Source organism: Frankliniella occidentalis, unplaced genomic scaffold (assembly GCF_000697945.3).
Source record: "Frankliniella occidentalis isolate FOCC.00 unplaced genomic scaffold, Focc_3.1 Scaffold184, whole genome shotgun sequence".
Taxonomy (NCBI): domain Eukaryota; kingdom Metazoa; phylum Arthropoda; class Insecta; order Thysanoptera; family Thripidae; genus Frankliniella; species Frankliniella occidentalis.
Window position 1 is genome coordinate 361,806 of NW_026267310.1, and position 16,586 is coordinate 378,391.

A 16,586-nucleotide genomic window follows, 5' to 3' on the forward strand; every position below is an offset into this window, starting at 1 on the left:
GGTCACGCTGTGTCTCTCCATCTCCACGTGCAGTTAACGAGTAACGACTCGGTACGACTCGGTAATTTCCGTTCGGCACAAGCGGCAGCGGAGATTCGCGCCGCGAGATTCGCCCGGAACAACCCCCTGGTCCCCTTCCGCCCCGCAGGAAACGGCAAACATAAAAGGGCCCCCCAGTGAATTGCTTCTGGCGAAGTTAAGCTACATAACGGGGCTGTTCAGCATAAACTAGTTTCGAGTCGCGAAGGAACTTCCGCTCGCACGGGTGACATGCAGGAGCGACAAAGTAAGTCGTCCTGTCTGAAGGGTGAACGTGGCTACAAGTAGCACTCACTGACAGAGTGTGTGTGTGTGTGTGTGTGTGTGTGTGTGTGTGTGTGTGTGTGTGTGTGCCGAGTCCCCAATGTAATGGCAACTGTTACCGGACGGGACGCGGATGGAGAGCCGTCCCTGGAACTGACAGGAACACTCTCGCCGCTACGCCACGCCACTGCAACACGCATGCACGGGCCAGACGCGCGGTGGACACGGCGCGCCGCGGTGAGCCAACCCAACTCCGCCCCGCAGCGCGACAAACCCTACGGACAAACGCCCGGGAGAGAGAGAGAGATTGACTCTGTAAAACATTAGCCAGCCCGGGCGCTATGCCGCTCTGCTGCAATGCGCGCCCCCGTCCATGGCGCGGTTGTTTGAAACTTCTCGGATCACTTTCGGTCGAGTGCCTTGTGAAAGTGGTGCGGGCGCGCCCGAGGGCGGGCCTCTCGACGGCAAGGGCCTCGCCGGAGGCCCGGGGCGGGCCGGCGGCCTGCATAACCCGTTCTCACCCTCTGGGGCGGCCTTTCCCAAGGCCGCGGCGCAGTCCCCTCTGACTTTGTTCATCTCGTCTTTAGTAGTTCCCCGACGACGTATCGCCATCTTTTATAGAGCCCCAAGATGATGCTGGCAACCGGCCCGACCACTATTCCCCGCCATTTTTCTCTGCGGACGCCCCACCCCGCCCCGCTCCTCTGCTCCTTCCTTCCTGGCTGTGAGCATGTAAAAAGAAAGGGGAACGAACGCTCCAGATGAAATTGCGAGCGGCTCCCGGCAGCGGGGTGTGGCGGGGCGGGGCAGAGCTGGGCGGGGCAGAGGGAGAGGGGGGGAGGAGGACCCAAGGGTCCCGCCGGGCCTTTTTGTCATTCATAAAAATGATGCAGCCTGGGGACAGCTATTGGCCAGCGGGGCGAGGGGCGGCCGACCATGTCACGGGCGAAGGGCGCCCGAGGGGGGCGCAGAGCTGCTGGGCTGGGGAGGCACAAACCGTGGACGTGAACAGTTGTGAGCGAAATACTTTTGGCGCTAGAAAGACGTGATAACTTGGGGTAACAAAGTCAGCGATTTGCGCGCCGGTATTTAGGCGCAGTGTTTCCGCCACGCAACGGGCGGAGCACTTGCAAGTGTACGTCATGACGTCGACAGAGAGTGCTTCGCAGGGGAAACGTTCAAGCAGCGACGAGCGGCGTTACGCAACACTTGACGTTGAGGGATGAATGTTCGCAGGTGCTCGGCGTGCGACAGCCTGTTCCCGTCCCTGATAGCGCTCGAGCACCACAAGGAGGAGTTCGAGCACTGGTCCGGAGACGAGCTCAGCGTGGGCCGGGCCTCCTGCGACGAGGACGACGAGGACAGCCTGGAGACGGTCTGCAGCGAGGAGCTAGAGCGGCTGCTCTGAGGAACCTGCTACCTGCTACAACTCTGTGCAAATCCATCATGCACCCGCATGTGCCGAAAATATACAAAAGTTTTATCGTTTTTGTACATAACTATATATAATTGTATAAATATATTTATTAGATAGTAACCCCGTCGTACATCTCGCAGTAGCAGTTCTATCTCTGTCCGGCACCCCTTGCAATTGCTCTCAGCCAAACCGTACTATCATTTCACCATGATTTCACTTAATAAATTAAAAAAAAAACAGTTTAACTAACAAGGAAAATTAACTTATCAAAGAACGAGAACGAGCTGTGTATCAAGGAGGAAAGCAGCATAGAGCACACACCATTTTACACACTCCTAAATCAACTCCTAATAACTGGTATGGGTATACCGTGTGTCAGGTGCTCGGTCATGTGCCAGAGTCAGGGCTACGACAATCCTAGTTTGCCTACTCGCTCGATCCGTAAGGAGCCATGGTCACAACGGTAGGCAAACCCGCAATACAACAGGGGAGTAGCTCTGGCACACAGGGTACATGAAAAGGGTGAAGGGATGAATTAAGCTAAAGTAATTGGGGGGTTGAACCACAAGCACCCTCGTCCCTTCCTCACAATAACCAGTCGCACTTGAGTCAAGACACGACAACTTGGAGTGGTTCTATTTCGGTGCACTTTTTTTTCGCGAATTCGGAAGTGTCTTTTCCTATTCGAAGGACTATTTTTGTACTGCTAGTTTTTTTACTTAGATTTACCAAATGTCCTCTTCCAAGTAATGGCTATGTCGTTGGTGTCAGCAACATGTGTCCACGCGCCGACTGGTGGTGTGCGCCCACGCACCTCTCCGCCGCCGTAACGGTCAGCGCCTCCTTGGTAGGCCTCATGTTTTACATCATCAGTCGGTAGACGGGAGGGGGAGGCGTCCTTTGCCGTGATCGTACTTCCTTTCGTGTGATCTATCCTAATTTTCCTAGTAAATTTTATCAAAGTATTCCTATTATCAGCCGGTATCTTATAAATAACAAATTACATAATTGATTAATTTCAAAAGTGATGGTCCCCCTTACTTTAATCCAGGGCACCCCAACAGATGTCCTGTCCTAGTTGTGATGTATTTTATTATCACAAGCGTGATACGATGGCTTGCACCTCTCAAGCTACCTAGTCCCCCATTAAGTACAACCACTAATGTTCAATGGAAAATGTCTGTAAATGAATGGGTCCGCAAATGTTCAAACAATATCTTCTGACTTCAGAAATAAAAAAAAACTAGCCAACTCCTCAATAAATAACAAAACACAATAAAGAATACCAAAATAATTTAATGCACACAGATTGAACAGAGAAAGGACAAAAGATGAATTATCCAACCAGGTATTTGGATGTAGCATATTTTACTGTAGTAAAGTGTTGGGACCAAGCCCATCTAGTTTGGATCTCTGTTCCTGTGAGAAGTGAGTGTGAGTAAAATGGATAAATGGAAATGAACGAGTGTGCACGCATGAGTGCTTAGAAGTATAATATCTTAAATAATCATGCACATATTATGTACTGTTGAAATTATTAGAGTTTTTGTCATATAATGTTAATAGTAATCCCTGAAATCATTTAAATTTGCATTTGATACTTTGATTAGAAGTAACATCATAAATATCATAATACAATGTGTGGTTTTTGTTGTCATTTTGGGACCTGCAGACAGAGGTAACTTCTTATGATTCCGATCAGGAATGAATGAACATATCGGACCATGAGCCTTTGCATTGTGGTTTGCAATACATTATTGTATAAAGTGTCATATCATTGCTTTTCATTCCAAAATACTTTTTTATTTTCTTGTAAAATGCAAGTTTTCATTACTTTAATTAAGACTATTCCAAAGCAGCGGAGGATTTATTTTCATATACCTTAAGAGCTGAGGTAAGAATAAAATATGGTTTTATTGTTTCCAAACAACCTTCAGCTAAAGGTTTTAAAATGGTTGTCTATGTCTTAAAACATTTCTGCTAGAGAGAGCGATGGAGAGAGCGATCAAACAAGAGGTGTATATGAATGTAATGCATGGATTTATGGATTTATGTGTATGTTTCATTTCATCTAGGTCTAGATATACAAAATGCCTTGTACCTAATGTATTTTCCCATTAAAAACTTCAAATTAACAAAAAGGAAAGTTAATAATGATGATAATAATAACAATAAAGCATAGAAATGATTGTCTTGGCAACTTTTAATGATCTCCTATGTTTCAAAACAAATTCACGCCTTCACTTACCAAAAACACGATATTCAGATCTAATGATAAAGACGTTTCTGTCAGCCAATTTCCAAGGTGCTGTCATCCCGACTGTCTTTAATACTCCCGCCCCCGAGCTAAACCTAACGACCGCAAGAGAGCGACACGGTGACGAAGTCCCTCGTGCGTGGGGTAGTGCCAAGCCAAGTTCTTCGTTCGTAAACAGGCTTAACACTCAGAGAAAACGTTAAAACGCATAAGGAACCATGCAAGATGCAACTGACAAAAGTCTCTGCACTTCACATCTAACTACTCACCCCTATTCACCCATTAGAAAGCATCAAAAACGGAAGTCTCGATAGCTTGAAGAGGTTAGGAACAGTCCGAGGGGTCACTGCCATGTTACATCACTGTCTTTTTAATTTTAACAGCTTGTACTGATTGTGTTCTCCGCCACGAGCGTTTGGAAATATTATTAAAGACGAGTTCTTCTTTATTTAGTAATTTAATAAAACTAGCCGAGATGCACTTCCCCCGCAATCTCAGCTTGACTTCATAAGACATTTATAAACAAACGCCCTCTATAGAGTACGGGTAGTTAGTTGTCCAACCGAACCAAGCGCAGAGGAAAATGGCGTCGGACGAATTGCCTGTTTGTGTTTGCGGCTTGGAAACTGGAAATGACCGGTTTATGATTGAATGTGACATTTGTAAAACGTGGTACCATGGAGATTGTGTTAAGATTTGTGAATACGAAGCACCGGATATCGGAAAATATCACTGTCCGCGCTGTGCACCCATCTACGGGCCGTCCACCTACAGCACCCCAGCGAATTACCATAGACATGACTGCAATGATGCAAACGCGGAAACAAAACCCGTGCAGACGGGTACACCAGTATTTATAACAGAATTGAAAACGCGACATTTCCCCGCTGCTGATAGTGTGGTTCAACGTCTGCGTGGGTCACAGGTAACCCTACAACACCTGCACCAGAACGGCTTTGATTACCCAATAGTGATTGAAGACAGAGATGGTTTGGAAATGAAAATTCCACCTGATGACTTTTCCTTGCGAGACATTGAAAAACTTCTTGGTAGTGACCGTGAAATAGACGTAATTGATGTTGGCAGGCAGGCTGATTTTCGAATGAAGATCCGTGACTTAGTGCATTATTATAGACAGCCAGTTAGAAAGCGAATACTCAATGTAATCAGTTTGGAATTCTCTAATACAATCATGTCAGACCTTGTAGATGCACCTTATACTGCACGCAAAATGGATTGGGTCAGTTATGTATGGCCAGATGATGACACGGACTGTGAGAAACCTAAAGTACAAAAGTATTGTTTGATTGGTGCAAAGGACAGTTACACTGATTTTCATATTGACTTTGGTGGGACGTCTGTTTGGTATCATGTCTTAAAAGGAGAGAAGGTTTTTTATCTCATCAAGCCAACCCAAGCCAATCTGTCATTGTATCAACGTTGGATGACATCATCAACACAACAAGACATGTTCTTTGGTGATCAAGTGGATGCCTGTTACCGATTGGTCGTCCGACGAGGAAGCACTCTTTTGATCCCCACAGGATGGATTCATGCTGTCCTTACGCCTTCTGATTCTCTAGTATTTGGAGGAAATTTCCTACACAGCTTCAATATTCCTCTGCAAATTCAGGTAAGCAGTTAATTACTGGAGTAGTTATCTCTATCCATCTTCTTTTGGGTGCATTACTGTTACTTGCTTGGTCAATGTATAGAGAAGAAAAATGTTTGGACCTTTGGGCAGAATTATGATAGATCCTTCCTATCTTATCTACATCATATTTTGTCTTTTTATTTCTTTTAGAGAATTGTTGGTTATAGCTATGGATGAAATTGGTATGGAAATACCTGATCAATCATGACTATTTTATTCTTAGTGTGGTTAACTTAACAACATTCTAGATCAACAATTTTCTGATTCATTTCTCATGCACTTAAAACAACTATACAAGGGGGATGTCCGAAATCAAGAAAACTATCTTTCTTTTTATTTTTATTTTTTTAAATGCTTCACCCTATTAGATACTCAGGGCTTGTAGATCTCTTTGCATACTTTCAATTTCTCATTAAAAATTAAGTCTGTTAACGGCCCCTTTGCGGTGCTGTTGCAGATTTACGAGATGCAACGCAAGATGACCCTGACGGACAAACCTCTTGTAGGTATCAAGCACACACAGAAGTGCTTCCCAGCCTCTAGCTTCTTGTGAAGTAACCTTGATTATGTATGTTGCAGGTGTACGAGATGGAAAGAAAACTGAATACACCTGAAAAATTCCTCTTCCCAGCATTTGAAAGAATCAACTGGTATGCTGCAGAGAGGCTAGTCCAGGAGCTTCATGATTGCCGTAGCAGTAATAGTCCAAAGTACATGACAACATTGTTGACCGGAGCCAAAGCCCTTGTAGGCGCTTTAAAACTATGGAATATTCGTAGGACTTCTGAAGAAATACCAGCTACTGTTAATAGTCACAAGCTTCTCAAAGATTTATCAAAAGAAATTCGATATACTGAACGCCATTTCAACCAACTCTGGCCTCCAAAGCCAGAGAGAGAATCAAAAAGACAGAAAAGAAAGCCACTTGATAAAGATTTTGTGGACTTTTCCACACTCAAAGAGGAGCAGGTAAAGCTTAGTCCAAAAAGAAAAGAACCAACTGTAATTAGTAATCCACCTCTCAAACTTCTCCTTCCTAAAGAAAAAATGGAATCATCCTTGGCAGGAACTCTGGCAAGTGTTTCTGGCTCTTTGTTTAAGGCAGAATCAACAGACAGTCAAGATAGTAGTGATTCTTCTTCATCTCGTTTGAAACTTAAGTTGAGCCTTCCCAAACCTAATCTTTATCCTTACTCAACTGTGCCATCACCTGGCAGTAGGAATTCACCCATATCATCCTCCCCAGCTCCTTTACGAGAGTCAGTACCTACACCAGTTCTAGTGACTTTAAAGAGTCCACATCCCCCTAGCCATCACGTCATCAAATCTAATAAGCAGTCAAGTAAGCGCGGGGTAGATAGCAAAAAAGAACTTGCCCGCAACCAGCATCACGTCATAGTTGAAAACCCCAATACCCCCTCGGCCCAGCATAGAGGTGGAACAATTTTAAGATTTAAGTTTGGACCGAAAGAGGCATCAGTTGAGAATAAGCAAATGCTGATATCAGATAATGATATTTATGATTTTCATGATAGTGATGAAGATAATCGTCTTTTAATTGACGAAAAGGGTGGTAATAAAAAGGTAAAAAATAATTTCAATGTTACTGTTCCTGATATGGATGCTGAGGTGTTTGGAGGAGATATGGAGGTTGCTGGAGAGGTGGATGTTGTGTCTGATGTTCCTAAAAATGGTATTGAAGAACTTTTGAAAGCATCTTGTTACACACTTGAGTCTACTGAAGATATGGAATCTGGACAGGCATCACAATCAACAAGAGAAGCTATAGCTGGCATGCTATCCTTAGGAAGTTCTACTTTTTGTAACCAAGAGACGATTTCTAGCCGCCCTCAACAGTCTAGACCCAAAGTTCTTGTGCCAGCTCGTAGCCAAATTCAAATGCTGGCAGAAGAACTTGGTGAACCGATTGATAAGGTTCATCAGGATGAAGATTATATTTATCCATCCTTAGATGCTTCTGATGATGAAGATGGTGTTTTTAAGCCTCGTGGTAAACGACCAATGGATGAAGCATGGAATCCTAAAGCAAGAGTTGGCCCTGTTGGGCCTAAAGTAAATCGTCCAGCGAGAGAAGGTGCTAAAAAGCAGTCTGTAGAAAAGGGTCTTGAAGCTGCTGCTGCTAAGCGAGCAGGGTTGCCACCACCCAAACGGCCATACAATAGGAAAGTTCAAAAGACCTCAGCAGATGTAAGTCTTGTCAAAGGAGAGCCTCAGCCTCCTTTAACACCATCAACATCCACCTCAGCTAACCCGCCTCAACAGACTGGCCAAGTAGTTCAACCAGGTAAACCTTCATCTTCTCCTAGTAAGTCATCAAGTGATTCTTCGCAAAAGAAAGCAAAGATGAGGTCCCACAAAAAAGGTATGGCTACAGCAAAGCAACGTTTAGGAAAAATTCTAAAAATACACAAAATGATTTATTAATTGCAATTGCACATCTAGTTCCTCCCTTGTTGAAGTATGTGATCTTTGGTTACAAAACCTTCATTGGTTCTACCCTCTTTTTTTTTATCTATGTATATACAAATATGTATAGTATACTTGTTTTAATTTGTGTTTAACTTAACGTAATTACTTCATTCTGGTTTACCAGTGACCAGATTGATTTTCAGAGTACAAATTTTTATTATTAATGTAATATATAGATATTTATAAATCCCCTACCTACCAGAAAATTTCTGTATCTATTCGTACTCATTATATATCAGGCTGCATTCTTGTTTTACACTTCATGATGTTTGTAGATGAATAAACTGCACAAAGACAATTTTAGTGTATGTGCAAAGGCTGTCTTATTAAGTAGTATTTCTTGTTCGGTTGCGCATTTTGCTAGGATTCGGAGACCACTAAATCATTTTCATTTTCACTCATACCCATATTTCTTTCCCATTTTTGTTTGTTAGTTCGCTTATTCGTTCATTCATCATCAGCAGCTTATCCATTCAATGCATATACGTTGTTGACTTGCTATCCATATTGCATCGATCTTATGTCTCAATCTCATGAGTATTTTCAGTGCTGGTTTGTACTGTACTTTTCACCACTATATCACAATATCACTTGAACTGTACATAAAAATTATATCTATCTATATTTTTTTTTTTAATAAAATAGCTTGATAAATCTTCAGCAGAGGATTAGACTGACCTCAGTCTCTAATGTGAAGTGAGTCCTTATGTACAAGGCTTTAGGATGATAAATGATTAACACAGTTTATAGTGTTTGAAAGTCCTTATTTATTGTTACTATGGACTCTAGTAAAAGGACTAAAAATAGTGTATGGTTGATGTCATCCAAATCTATTTTCACATTGGTGGATGGAACACTCTTAAGGAATCCTTGCTTTTGTGTGACCAATTGCTTTTATTACTATCTTTTCCTTTCTTGCTTCCAAGTTTATGTCTTAGTACTTCTTTTCATAAACATTTCCAGCAAAGAGGCAACGGTTATTCTAATGAGGTTTTTTGTGCAGCCGAATACTCTTGGTATTTGCAACACAATCATTATTGTTACTATTGGTTCTCTATTAGCTTGGATTCCGTGTGATTATTTGCCTGTTTATCATAATCCACTGTTTGTCTGTGATCTTGACATAGATTAATAAGTCACCTAATATTTTATTGTAGCGGATAGTTACTTGAACTTGCTGAACATCAGATGTGGTGGTGTTTGTTTTTTGTTTTCTTATAATCATGGACAGATATTTGTTACTTATTATTTATATAAGAGTCTAGAAGGATAGATGTCTTTGTATTGATATCTACAGTTTTAAGTAGATTTTTCACCCCACGTCCTGTTTTTTTCTTTCTAAATTCCTTTGTTATTTTCCTTTTAGTGGCATAAGCTTATAAATGTCTTTTCTTTTGACTTAATACTAGTTGGCTTTGAGGTGTTGTTCATTCAGTCTCCTAATTTTGCTTGTATGTGTGCTGCTGTGAGAGTAAAAAAAAACAAAAAGAATAACCAGTTACACTATGTGTAATGTATTTTCTCATATTTCTTATTCTGAAGGTTGCTGGCAATGTAATCTTGGAAACATATTCATGCTTGAAGAAGAAGGCTTGGTGGTAGTCGCTTTTAATTTCAACCTGTGAAATTAGATATTCCTGACCTACCCCTTGTTTGATTTTCTTCTAGAAGTCTGAAATTTCACTGCTGCAAGTGCACCAGAATATCACACTTAAATGCATTGTTTATTCTATTTTTATTTTTCAAACTGAAATGAAAATTGTCTGTGAGGCACTGCTTGCAAACTTATGGCCGTTTGTGTTTATATTTCTTGTTACTTCATGCTCATGCTGGAGTAAATTTTAATTTTGAATCATTTTTTTTTTTTAGTTTCAATTATTGTTGATTTATTTGCGTGCAATGAGAAGCATTGTGTCAGCACTTCAATAGTTCTGTGTGTCAGGGCTGCGACACAACAGTATTGCGGGTTTGCGTACCTAAGGAGCCATAGCGCCTTATAGGTAGAGTGAGTAGGCAACCTAGCATACTGTTATGTTGTGGCCCTGACACACAGTACAGAAAAACAATGTAAACGACTGTAAAATGATTGTATAACATGGTTGTTATGAAGTCCTGTACAATGGATTGTTTTGCTTGTGACTGCATTTAACTCTTCAGCTGGATTTAGTGTTGTATAACTAAAGCCTATGGTATTGCCATCAGATGGTGTATCCTAGGTAGTAATTTCAGCTTCACCTGACTAAATCTGCCTCTTTCTGTTAATATTCTGAAGAATCACCCCACTTATGAGGTTGACAGTGGTAAAATATTCCTAGCTGCTAAGGTCTCAAAAGATGTTCTAAATTTCTTATGCAGTGGAAAAGTGGTTTTTCTGTTTTATTATTAGTTGATTTATTTTTATATGTGCAATATACTATGCTTATCATTTCAAGTGGTATTTGTATCTGATGAATATGACAATTGATGAGAGTAGAATTGATGGTATAGTACAAGTAAAATGTTGAGTGCCACTCCATATGTACCCAAATATTTCTTCACATTATTTCTCATCAATTTGTCATGTGTTAAAGTTTGACTCGGTCCTTCTTTTTCCCACTTATGGCTCCCTTCTGTGTATAATTATTTGTAATGCCTTAATGAGTTTGTAGTTTGTAACTTTACTTTCAGATATAAGCAATGATTTGCGAAGAGAAATTATGCTTACATTTGTTACTGTAGACACACATGGAATTTATAAACTGAATCACCTGTTACCAATGAAAACTTGTTTTAAGGCTATTGGAAAGTTAAATATAGGATCTTGAATCACACTTACTGTTTCTGTGGAATTTTATAGCTCCTGAAATATACCTGTTGACAAAAGTCATGTTTGATGGGATAAAGAAATAAATTCTGAACTATATTTAGTGGCAATTTTTATATAGCCAAAACAATCTCACAACACGGCAGTAAATCACTGCAGCAAAAATAAAATGGATTACATTATGATAGCAAAACTGTGCAAGTAGGCATCAAAGCTGTCTTCTACATGACTACAATACTTCAGACAATAAACCTCCAGTGTCATTGTGAGAAATTACAAATTGGTGGCTACTGCAGACTAGAAACCCCAATATTCCCAATCACAGGGATAATTTAGGGCTGAACTATATGTACAGCAGCACTTCTCTTAATTAAAAAACAAAAAGAACATTGATGCCATTGCCATGCGGTTGGACAATGTCAAAAACTGTATGAGCATAGTGTTAATGGTAACATTATGGGACGCTATGGTTTTCTCATAGAAAAAATAGTCCTTGTCATCAAATAACAAAAATCAGGACTTTCATCAGAGTACCCCACAACCACAACAAAAATCAACTCAGTTTCTCAGTTGGCAGTGCTTACGAAATGAGATAATTAGGGAAGGACAACACACAGAACGCAGAAACACAACAAAGAAACAAGTAAACTTCAAGGGAACAACATTTTCTTTTTAGGTCAAAATGACATCACTGGCCTTAGTTTTGTCCCTGGTTTCTAAATTATTCAATTTATTCAATATCCAAGGTCACAGCTAGCAGCTATGTTTTTAACAATTGATAAAAATTTGTAATTTGTTCTCCTTTATTTTCTTGTATATACTTTCGTACCAGAAATTGCATCAATCAGTCATATCCTATAACTTTTGACCTAAAGTAATCCTCCCAATAATAAAGTCTAAAAGATGGCAAGTGCCATAATAACAATCAAAAACGGTTAAATTTTTGGATAAGATTAACGTTTTCTACGTAGAAACATATATTCAATAAATGATCTCACTTTCTAATAAAATACTTAGTGTGCTAAAGGTTTAAAATAAAATTTGGTTCTTACAAAGCTGCAATATTAGAATCATTCTGCAGTAAACATGATGTAAATTAATGCATCAACAAACTTAAAGCTTATGTAGGCGAATCAGAGGAAAACTAGTGCAAAGATACAGCACCCAAGAAAATACAGCTGTATTTTACTAAAAAATCACGAGTAAGAGTAAGGGCAGTGCTCAGACTTTAGCTGCAGAAGCCAGAATTCTCATAGATGGAAACTCTAGGAAATTCCAAAATTGCATAATGTGCTTTGCTATATTTCTTAGACCAGAAAGAAATGTTTAAACAACTGAGCATGAAAGCTAGCGAAAAATTAGATCAGAAATAAGTAGTACAATAACAAACAACTGAAAACGGCCACTTAACAACTTGAGTATGATTAATGAATTATCATCAGAAGTGCAATGATATACATAAAAATAACTTCCCAGAGGAAATCCCCTATCACAGGGTACAAAATCACAGAACATCATTTTGCCTGCTTACCTTATTAACACACCAAAGACTGGAAACAAATTACATAAATGAAGCTGAAAATATGTATTGGACTGCTGATCGGTCACTTCACTCCCCAAACAGAATCTATATATTACTGGATGGATTGAAGAGCAAAGCCCATCCAACATTGCATATGCTTATTAGAGTAAAAAAAAAAATGTCCATCTTAATTAAAATCTTTAAAAAACAAACACACAAAAAAAACATTGCATAACATCATGCTAAGGAGAAACACAAATGTTAAGAATAAAGCAGATGATAAAAGCTTCATCTTATTCTTACTGTGGAGTTAAAGAAAAGTGCAAAAACTCCCAACATAAGCACAATAAGATGTATTTTGATGGCTACCCTGCTTTAACAATCCAGAGTAAAAATGAATCAGGACCTTTCATTTTGATGACTTGAAGTGAAGTGATTTAAATTAACTCAGCAAAAGTCTGTGAAATCACTAAAAATAGTAAAATTTCAAAAAGCAAATGAATTTAACAGTTGAATAGACTTTGGAACAAACAGGAACTTACAAACAGGGTCATTAACAGTTCTCCACATATAAGATGACATCACATGACAAAACAGTTATGTTTATGTTGATTCGAAAAGTATTGATCAATCTTTTTTTCCTACAAACTTTTTAGACGAACTTTTCTTTTTTATTATTAAAACACAAGTATTCAGGAAGCATCACAGACCTTAATCAATCTGTGTGACCTTGGCATTCGTATAATGCCTATGAAGAACACAATAAAATAAAGGACAAGACACAAAAACATTCCGGAAATGATGGACATTTGCTGACATGTACACTTTTGATCTGACTAAATGGGAGAAATGAGCCCTCTTAATAAATAGGAAAAGGATAGTACACACAGTAACTCAACTGAAACATGAAAAACATGTTCAATCATCAAAAAACAATATCACAATTGACAGCTGCTGGGACAGATTATCACACAAAATAACTGCACTTTTCAGAATAGATGCATTTTTCACTGGATGTCACAGCCAGCAAACCTATTTTTTTCCATGCAGGTGGAAGGGGGTAGAACATTTTCATTTAGCTCTAACTTGAAGAGAGCTTGCGCAGCGAACTGATTTGAGATTTCTACCATAATTTATTCCTAAGGGAAAACAAACAACAAAACATTGTTACATAGTCAAAAGAAATTTTTATCTGTGCGTGTGGGATAAAACTGTATAAACGTAGTGGCCCACAGCCCAGCCCTAAACCCAAATTATGTATTAACTATCGTATGTACTTAGTTAAATTAAATACCTCCTTGTTTCAACAACAATTAAATCACAGTGAGAAAAATTTAAGGAAAGCGTGAGGGGGAACAGGAACATGAAGGGAACTTTTGTCAACAGTGTCTAGTTTCTCTTGGAAAGTTGGATCTTGATCTGCGATGCAAGGATGTCCAATTGATTTCCAAAACAGGCAACAGCAATTGCGGCATAGTTGTATCATTTCTGGATAATCTTCTCTGAGTCCATAGCACCTAGAAAAAAGGCTTGTGTGAAACATCTATTTCCAGCGTACACAGGAGAAAAACAAACAAACCACAAAACAAATATTATTTACTTTCTGAGTTTGTGGTAAACCTTCTTCCAATCAGGAGGATTCTCGACGGTCTCAATTTCTTGACTGGTACCCGTCTCTTGATGTGGGGTTGTATCATGAATATCCCTTGTCAAATGGCCGATGAGATCCAACGGTTGTTGTTTCTCATGAAGTTGCTCATCCTGTTTTCTGATGTTTTCCAAAACAAAATTGATTTGAGCATCTGTAAAATGGAAAGAGCAGAGTTCCCTCCATATGCGCTGTTCACTACTCAAGTTTTGCATGACTGAGTATGCTTTACTGCTGTTCTCGACATCCTTATGGTCAGCTAATCTCAACAGTATTTCTCTCACACATTCTTCAGGCAAATTTTGCAGTTTTGGATACATGTCATCATGAGGCTGAAAAACATAAGATAAGGAAGTGGTAATCATACCATACCCCACGTTTCCCTTCTGTTTCAAGTAAATTCCAACAATTGTGTTAAAACTAAGCAGCAAATATATATAACTTACTTCTCTGATTTGAATGGTATTAGCGATGGAAAGAATGCGGTCAATAGATTGCAAATGCTGTTCCCACAACCGAGTACTGCCAAGAGGCCGCCCCCAACAGGCACAATCGATCATTGCTCTTAATTCAGTCAAGAGTTTCCTGAGCATATGCATGTTTTGTTGACTAGCTGAAACTGATGAAGAATATTTCTGTTTTATTCAGTTCTATAAGTGGCCACCAAAGTACTGGGAGTCATGTGTATACCTTGATAAGCAACCTCTTCCAGCATAGCAAATAATACTTTCTGAGCACAGCCTGAAAGCATGCTTAGTTTTTGAGTGATGAGCAAATCGAGGAGTTTACAAATGTAATGAAAACGTCTACCATCATGGACTGCAGATCGGAAGTCAAGTCTCTTTAGGGCATCACTAAGGCCATTAAATCCAGCAATCTATTGAGAAATCATAATTGTAAGTACAGCTTACTGGCATGAAAAGAAAGATTTTTTTGTTTTTAATTAAAATTTCGTAATAATAATTGAATACCTCTCTAGTACATTTCACAGTGATGTGACAATGTGGCTGAATTGTCCCATCTGAGAAAAATAAAAAGTCATAAGAATTTAATTTGACGTCTGTGGTATTTGAATTAATTTCCATGTCTGCCTGAGTCTTTAAAAGTAAATCTCACCTTGACTGTTCGTCCTATTGACAACAACCTTTAAATCAACCCGGTTGTTGCCATCCATAAAAATGGCAGTACTTTGGTCTTCAACTTGCATATTTTCTTTTTCGTCTTCATCCATACTGCTAGTGAAGCATGTAAAAAGAATTAAAATTGTTTACATCAAAAAATAGTCAAATAAATTTGCTTTGGTTTCAGTTTTAATATATAGTACTCACCAGTTCTTGGAGAGACCATCCCTAAATGGAACATCTGTACTGTAATTGGTAATTCCCCTACACCTAAAATTTTATTGAAAGAGGAATTAATGCAACTTAATTGTTGGTATTGTGTACATCATATTCCTTCTTAAATTTTTAAGGTATGAGTTAGTGTAACAATCTTTTTAAAAGAAGCAACTCAACAACAAAATACTGTTTACATGGAAACAGCTCATAGCAGTTAGCAGTGTACTTGAGACAGGGGCCCCCAGCAAAGAAAAATAAATCTTTAGCAAACAATAGAAAGTTTCTTCCAAATTAGAAGATGATATTTTTTTCAGAAACTAGGAAAGCCTAACAACACATCGGAAACAATAGATTTTTTCATCAGGATAAGGAAGGTAAACATGGCAGTCATATGGTGAACTGTCAATCAAGAACAAAGAAAACTGCATCAAAATTGAGATGAAAGTTTGAGCAGATATTAAACAAAATTCAACAGTATGACTCGAGATAAGAGCCGAGTTTCTAATCGCAAAAATTTCAAGTGACACGCCTGAACCCTCCTCACCATAATGGAAAATGAGAAAGTGGGCTATTGATTCACAATCAGCTGTGCTGGTAAACAAACAAGAATCTCACCTCGACTCCAGATTTTCAGTGGGGGGTCCCAAAATTTGCCTTCCACATTCTAACACCTTCTTTTTCTCCCAACCTTCTTCAGTTTTCACCCATTCTTCCCCAGGAGAACGCCAGTCTTTAGAAATGAAGGGCATATTCTTGTGTTTCAACTGGTTCCTTGGCGTTGCGTTGCGACGACTTCGGTCCTCCTCTCTTGCAGAAATCCTGATCCTTCCCCCTCTCCCGCCCCGGACTATGTATTTGGACGCCGTCTAATTATCTTTCTCACTCTTAAGGCAAATAATGCCAAGAGTAACAAAGACGATCGCAATTCATTCCATACGCAGCCCAAACTATACTGCGCATGTCAGGTACAGGGCTTTGTTGGTGATGGTGCATAATAATTCCTAAATTTTGCCGCAAAATAATGCGTTCAAATTTGCGTTCGGATTCATTTAGACGGCTACAGTCCCCATCAAAAACAGAAAACAGTTCTGATTTATGACTATTCGAGAATTTTAAATCAATGACATAAAACCTCAAAAACAAAATGAAAGGGAT

At 39.5% G+C, this 16,586-nt stretch overlaps 3 protein-coding genes across 5 annotated transcripts in view; 2 read left to right on the forward strand and 1 right to left on the reverse strand.

Annotated features, from left to right (window-relative positions):
• Nucleotides 1-3,909, forward strand: part of LOC113203786 (myb-like protein B) — a 26,780-nt gene extending 22,871 nt beyond the window's left edge. Inside the window, exon 4 of the mRNA XM_026418658.2 lies at nucleotides 1,540-3,909. Within this exon, the coding sequence (XP_026274443.2) occupies nucleotides 1,540-1,711 (172 nt within the window). The 3' untranslated portion in view covers nucleotides 1,712-3,909. The remainder of the gene's footprint in view (nucleotides 1-1,539) is intronic.
• Nucleotides 3,910-4,102: 193 nt separating this feature from the next.
• On the forward strand, nucleotides 4,103-11,023 carry LOC113203801 (lysine-specific demethylase phf2-like). 2 transcript variants are annotated; one of them, XM_026418688.1, is made up of 3 exons: nucleotides 4,103-5,610; nucleotides 6,089-6,133; nucleotides 6,211-11,023. In XM_026418688.1, exons 1-3 carry the CDS (start codon nucleotides 4,561-4,563, stop codon nucleotides 8,074-8,076), a joined length of 2,961 nt encoding a protein of 986 aa, XP_026274473.1. In that variant the 5' UTR covers nucleotides 4,103-4,560; the 3' UTR covers nucleotides 8,077-11,023. The 2 variants fall into 2 exon arrangements, with proteins under 2 accessions (XP_026274473.1, XP_026274474.1); XM_026418689.1 differs by lacking the exon at nucleotides 6,089-6,133.
• LOC113203802 (F-box only protein 32) lies at nucleotides 11,020-16,270 on the reverse strand. Of its 2 annotated transcripts, none has more exons than XM_026418691.2 (8): nucleotides 16,047-16,270; nucleotides 15,423-15,485; nucleotides 15,211-15,326; nucleotides 15,066-15,115; nucleotides 14,785-14,971; nucleotides 14,541-14,713; nucleotides 14,047-14,426; nucleotides 11,020-13,963 (listed from the first exon to the last, which is right to left on the reverse strand). In XM_026418691.2, exons 1-8 carry the CDS (start codon nucleotides 16,178-16,180, stop codon nucleotides 13,765-13,767), a joined length of 1,302 nt encoding a protein of 433 aa, XP_026274476.1. In that variant the 5' UTR covers nucleotides 16,181-16,270; the 3' UTR covers nucleotides 11,020-13,764. The 2 variants fall into 2 exon arrangements, with proteins under 2 accessions (XP_026274476.1, XP_026274475.1); XM_026418690.2 differs by having other exon boundaries at nucleotides 15,211-15,329; nucleotides 16,047-16,269.
• Between the last annotated feature and the right edge of the window lie 316 nt (nucleotides 16,271-16,586).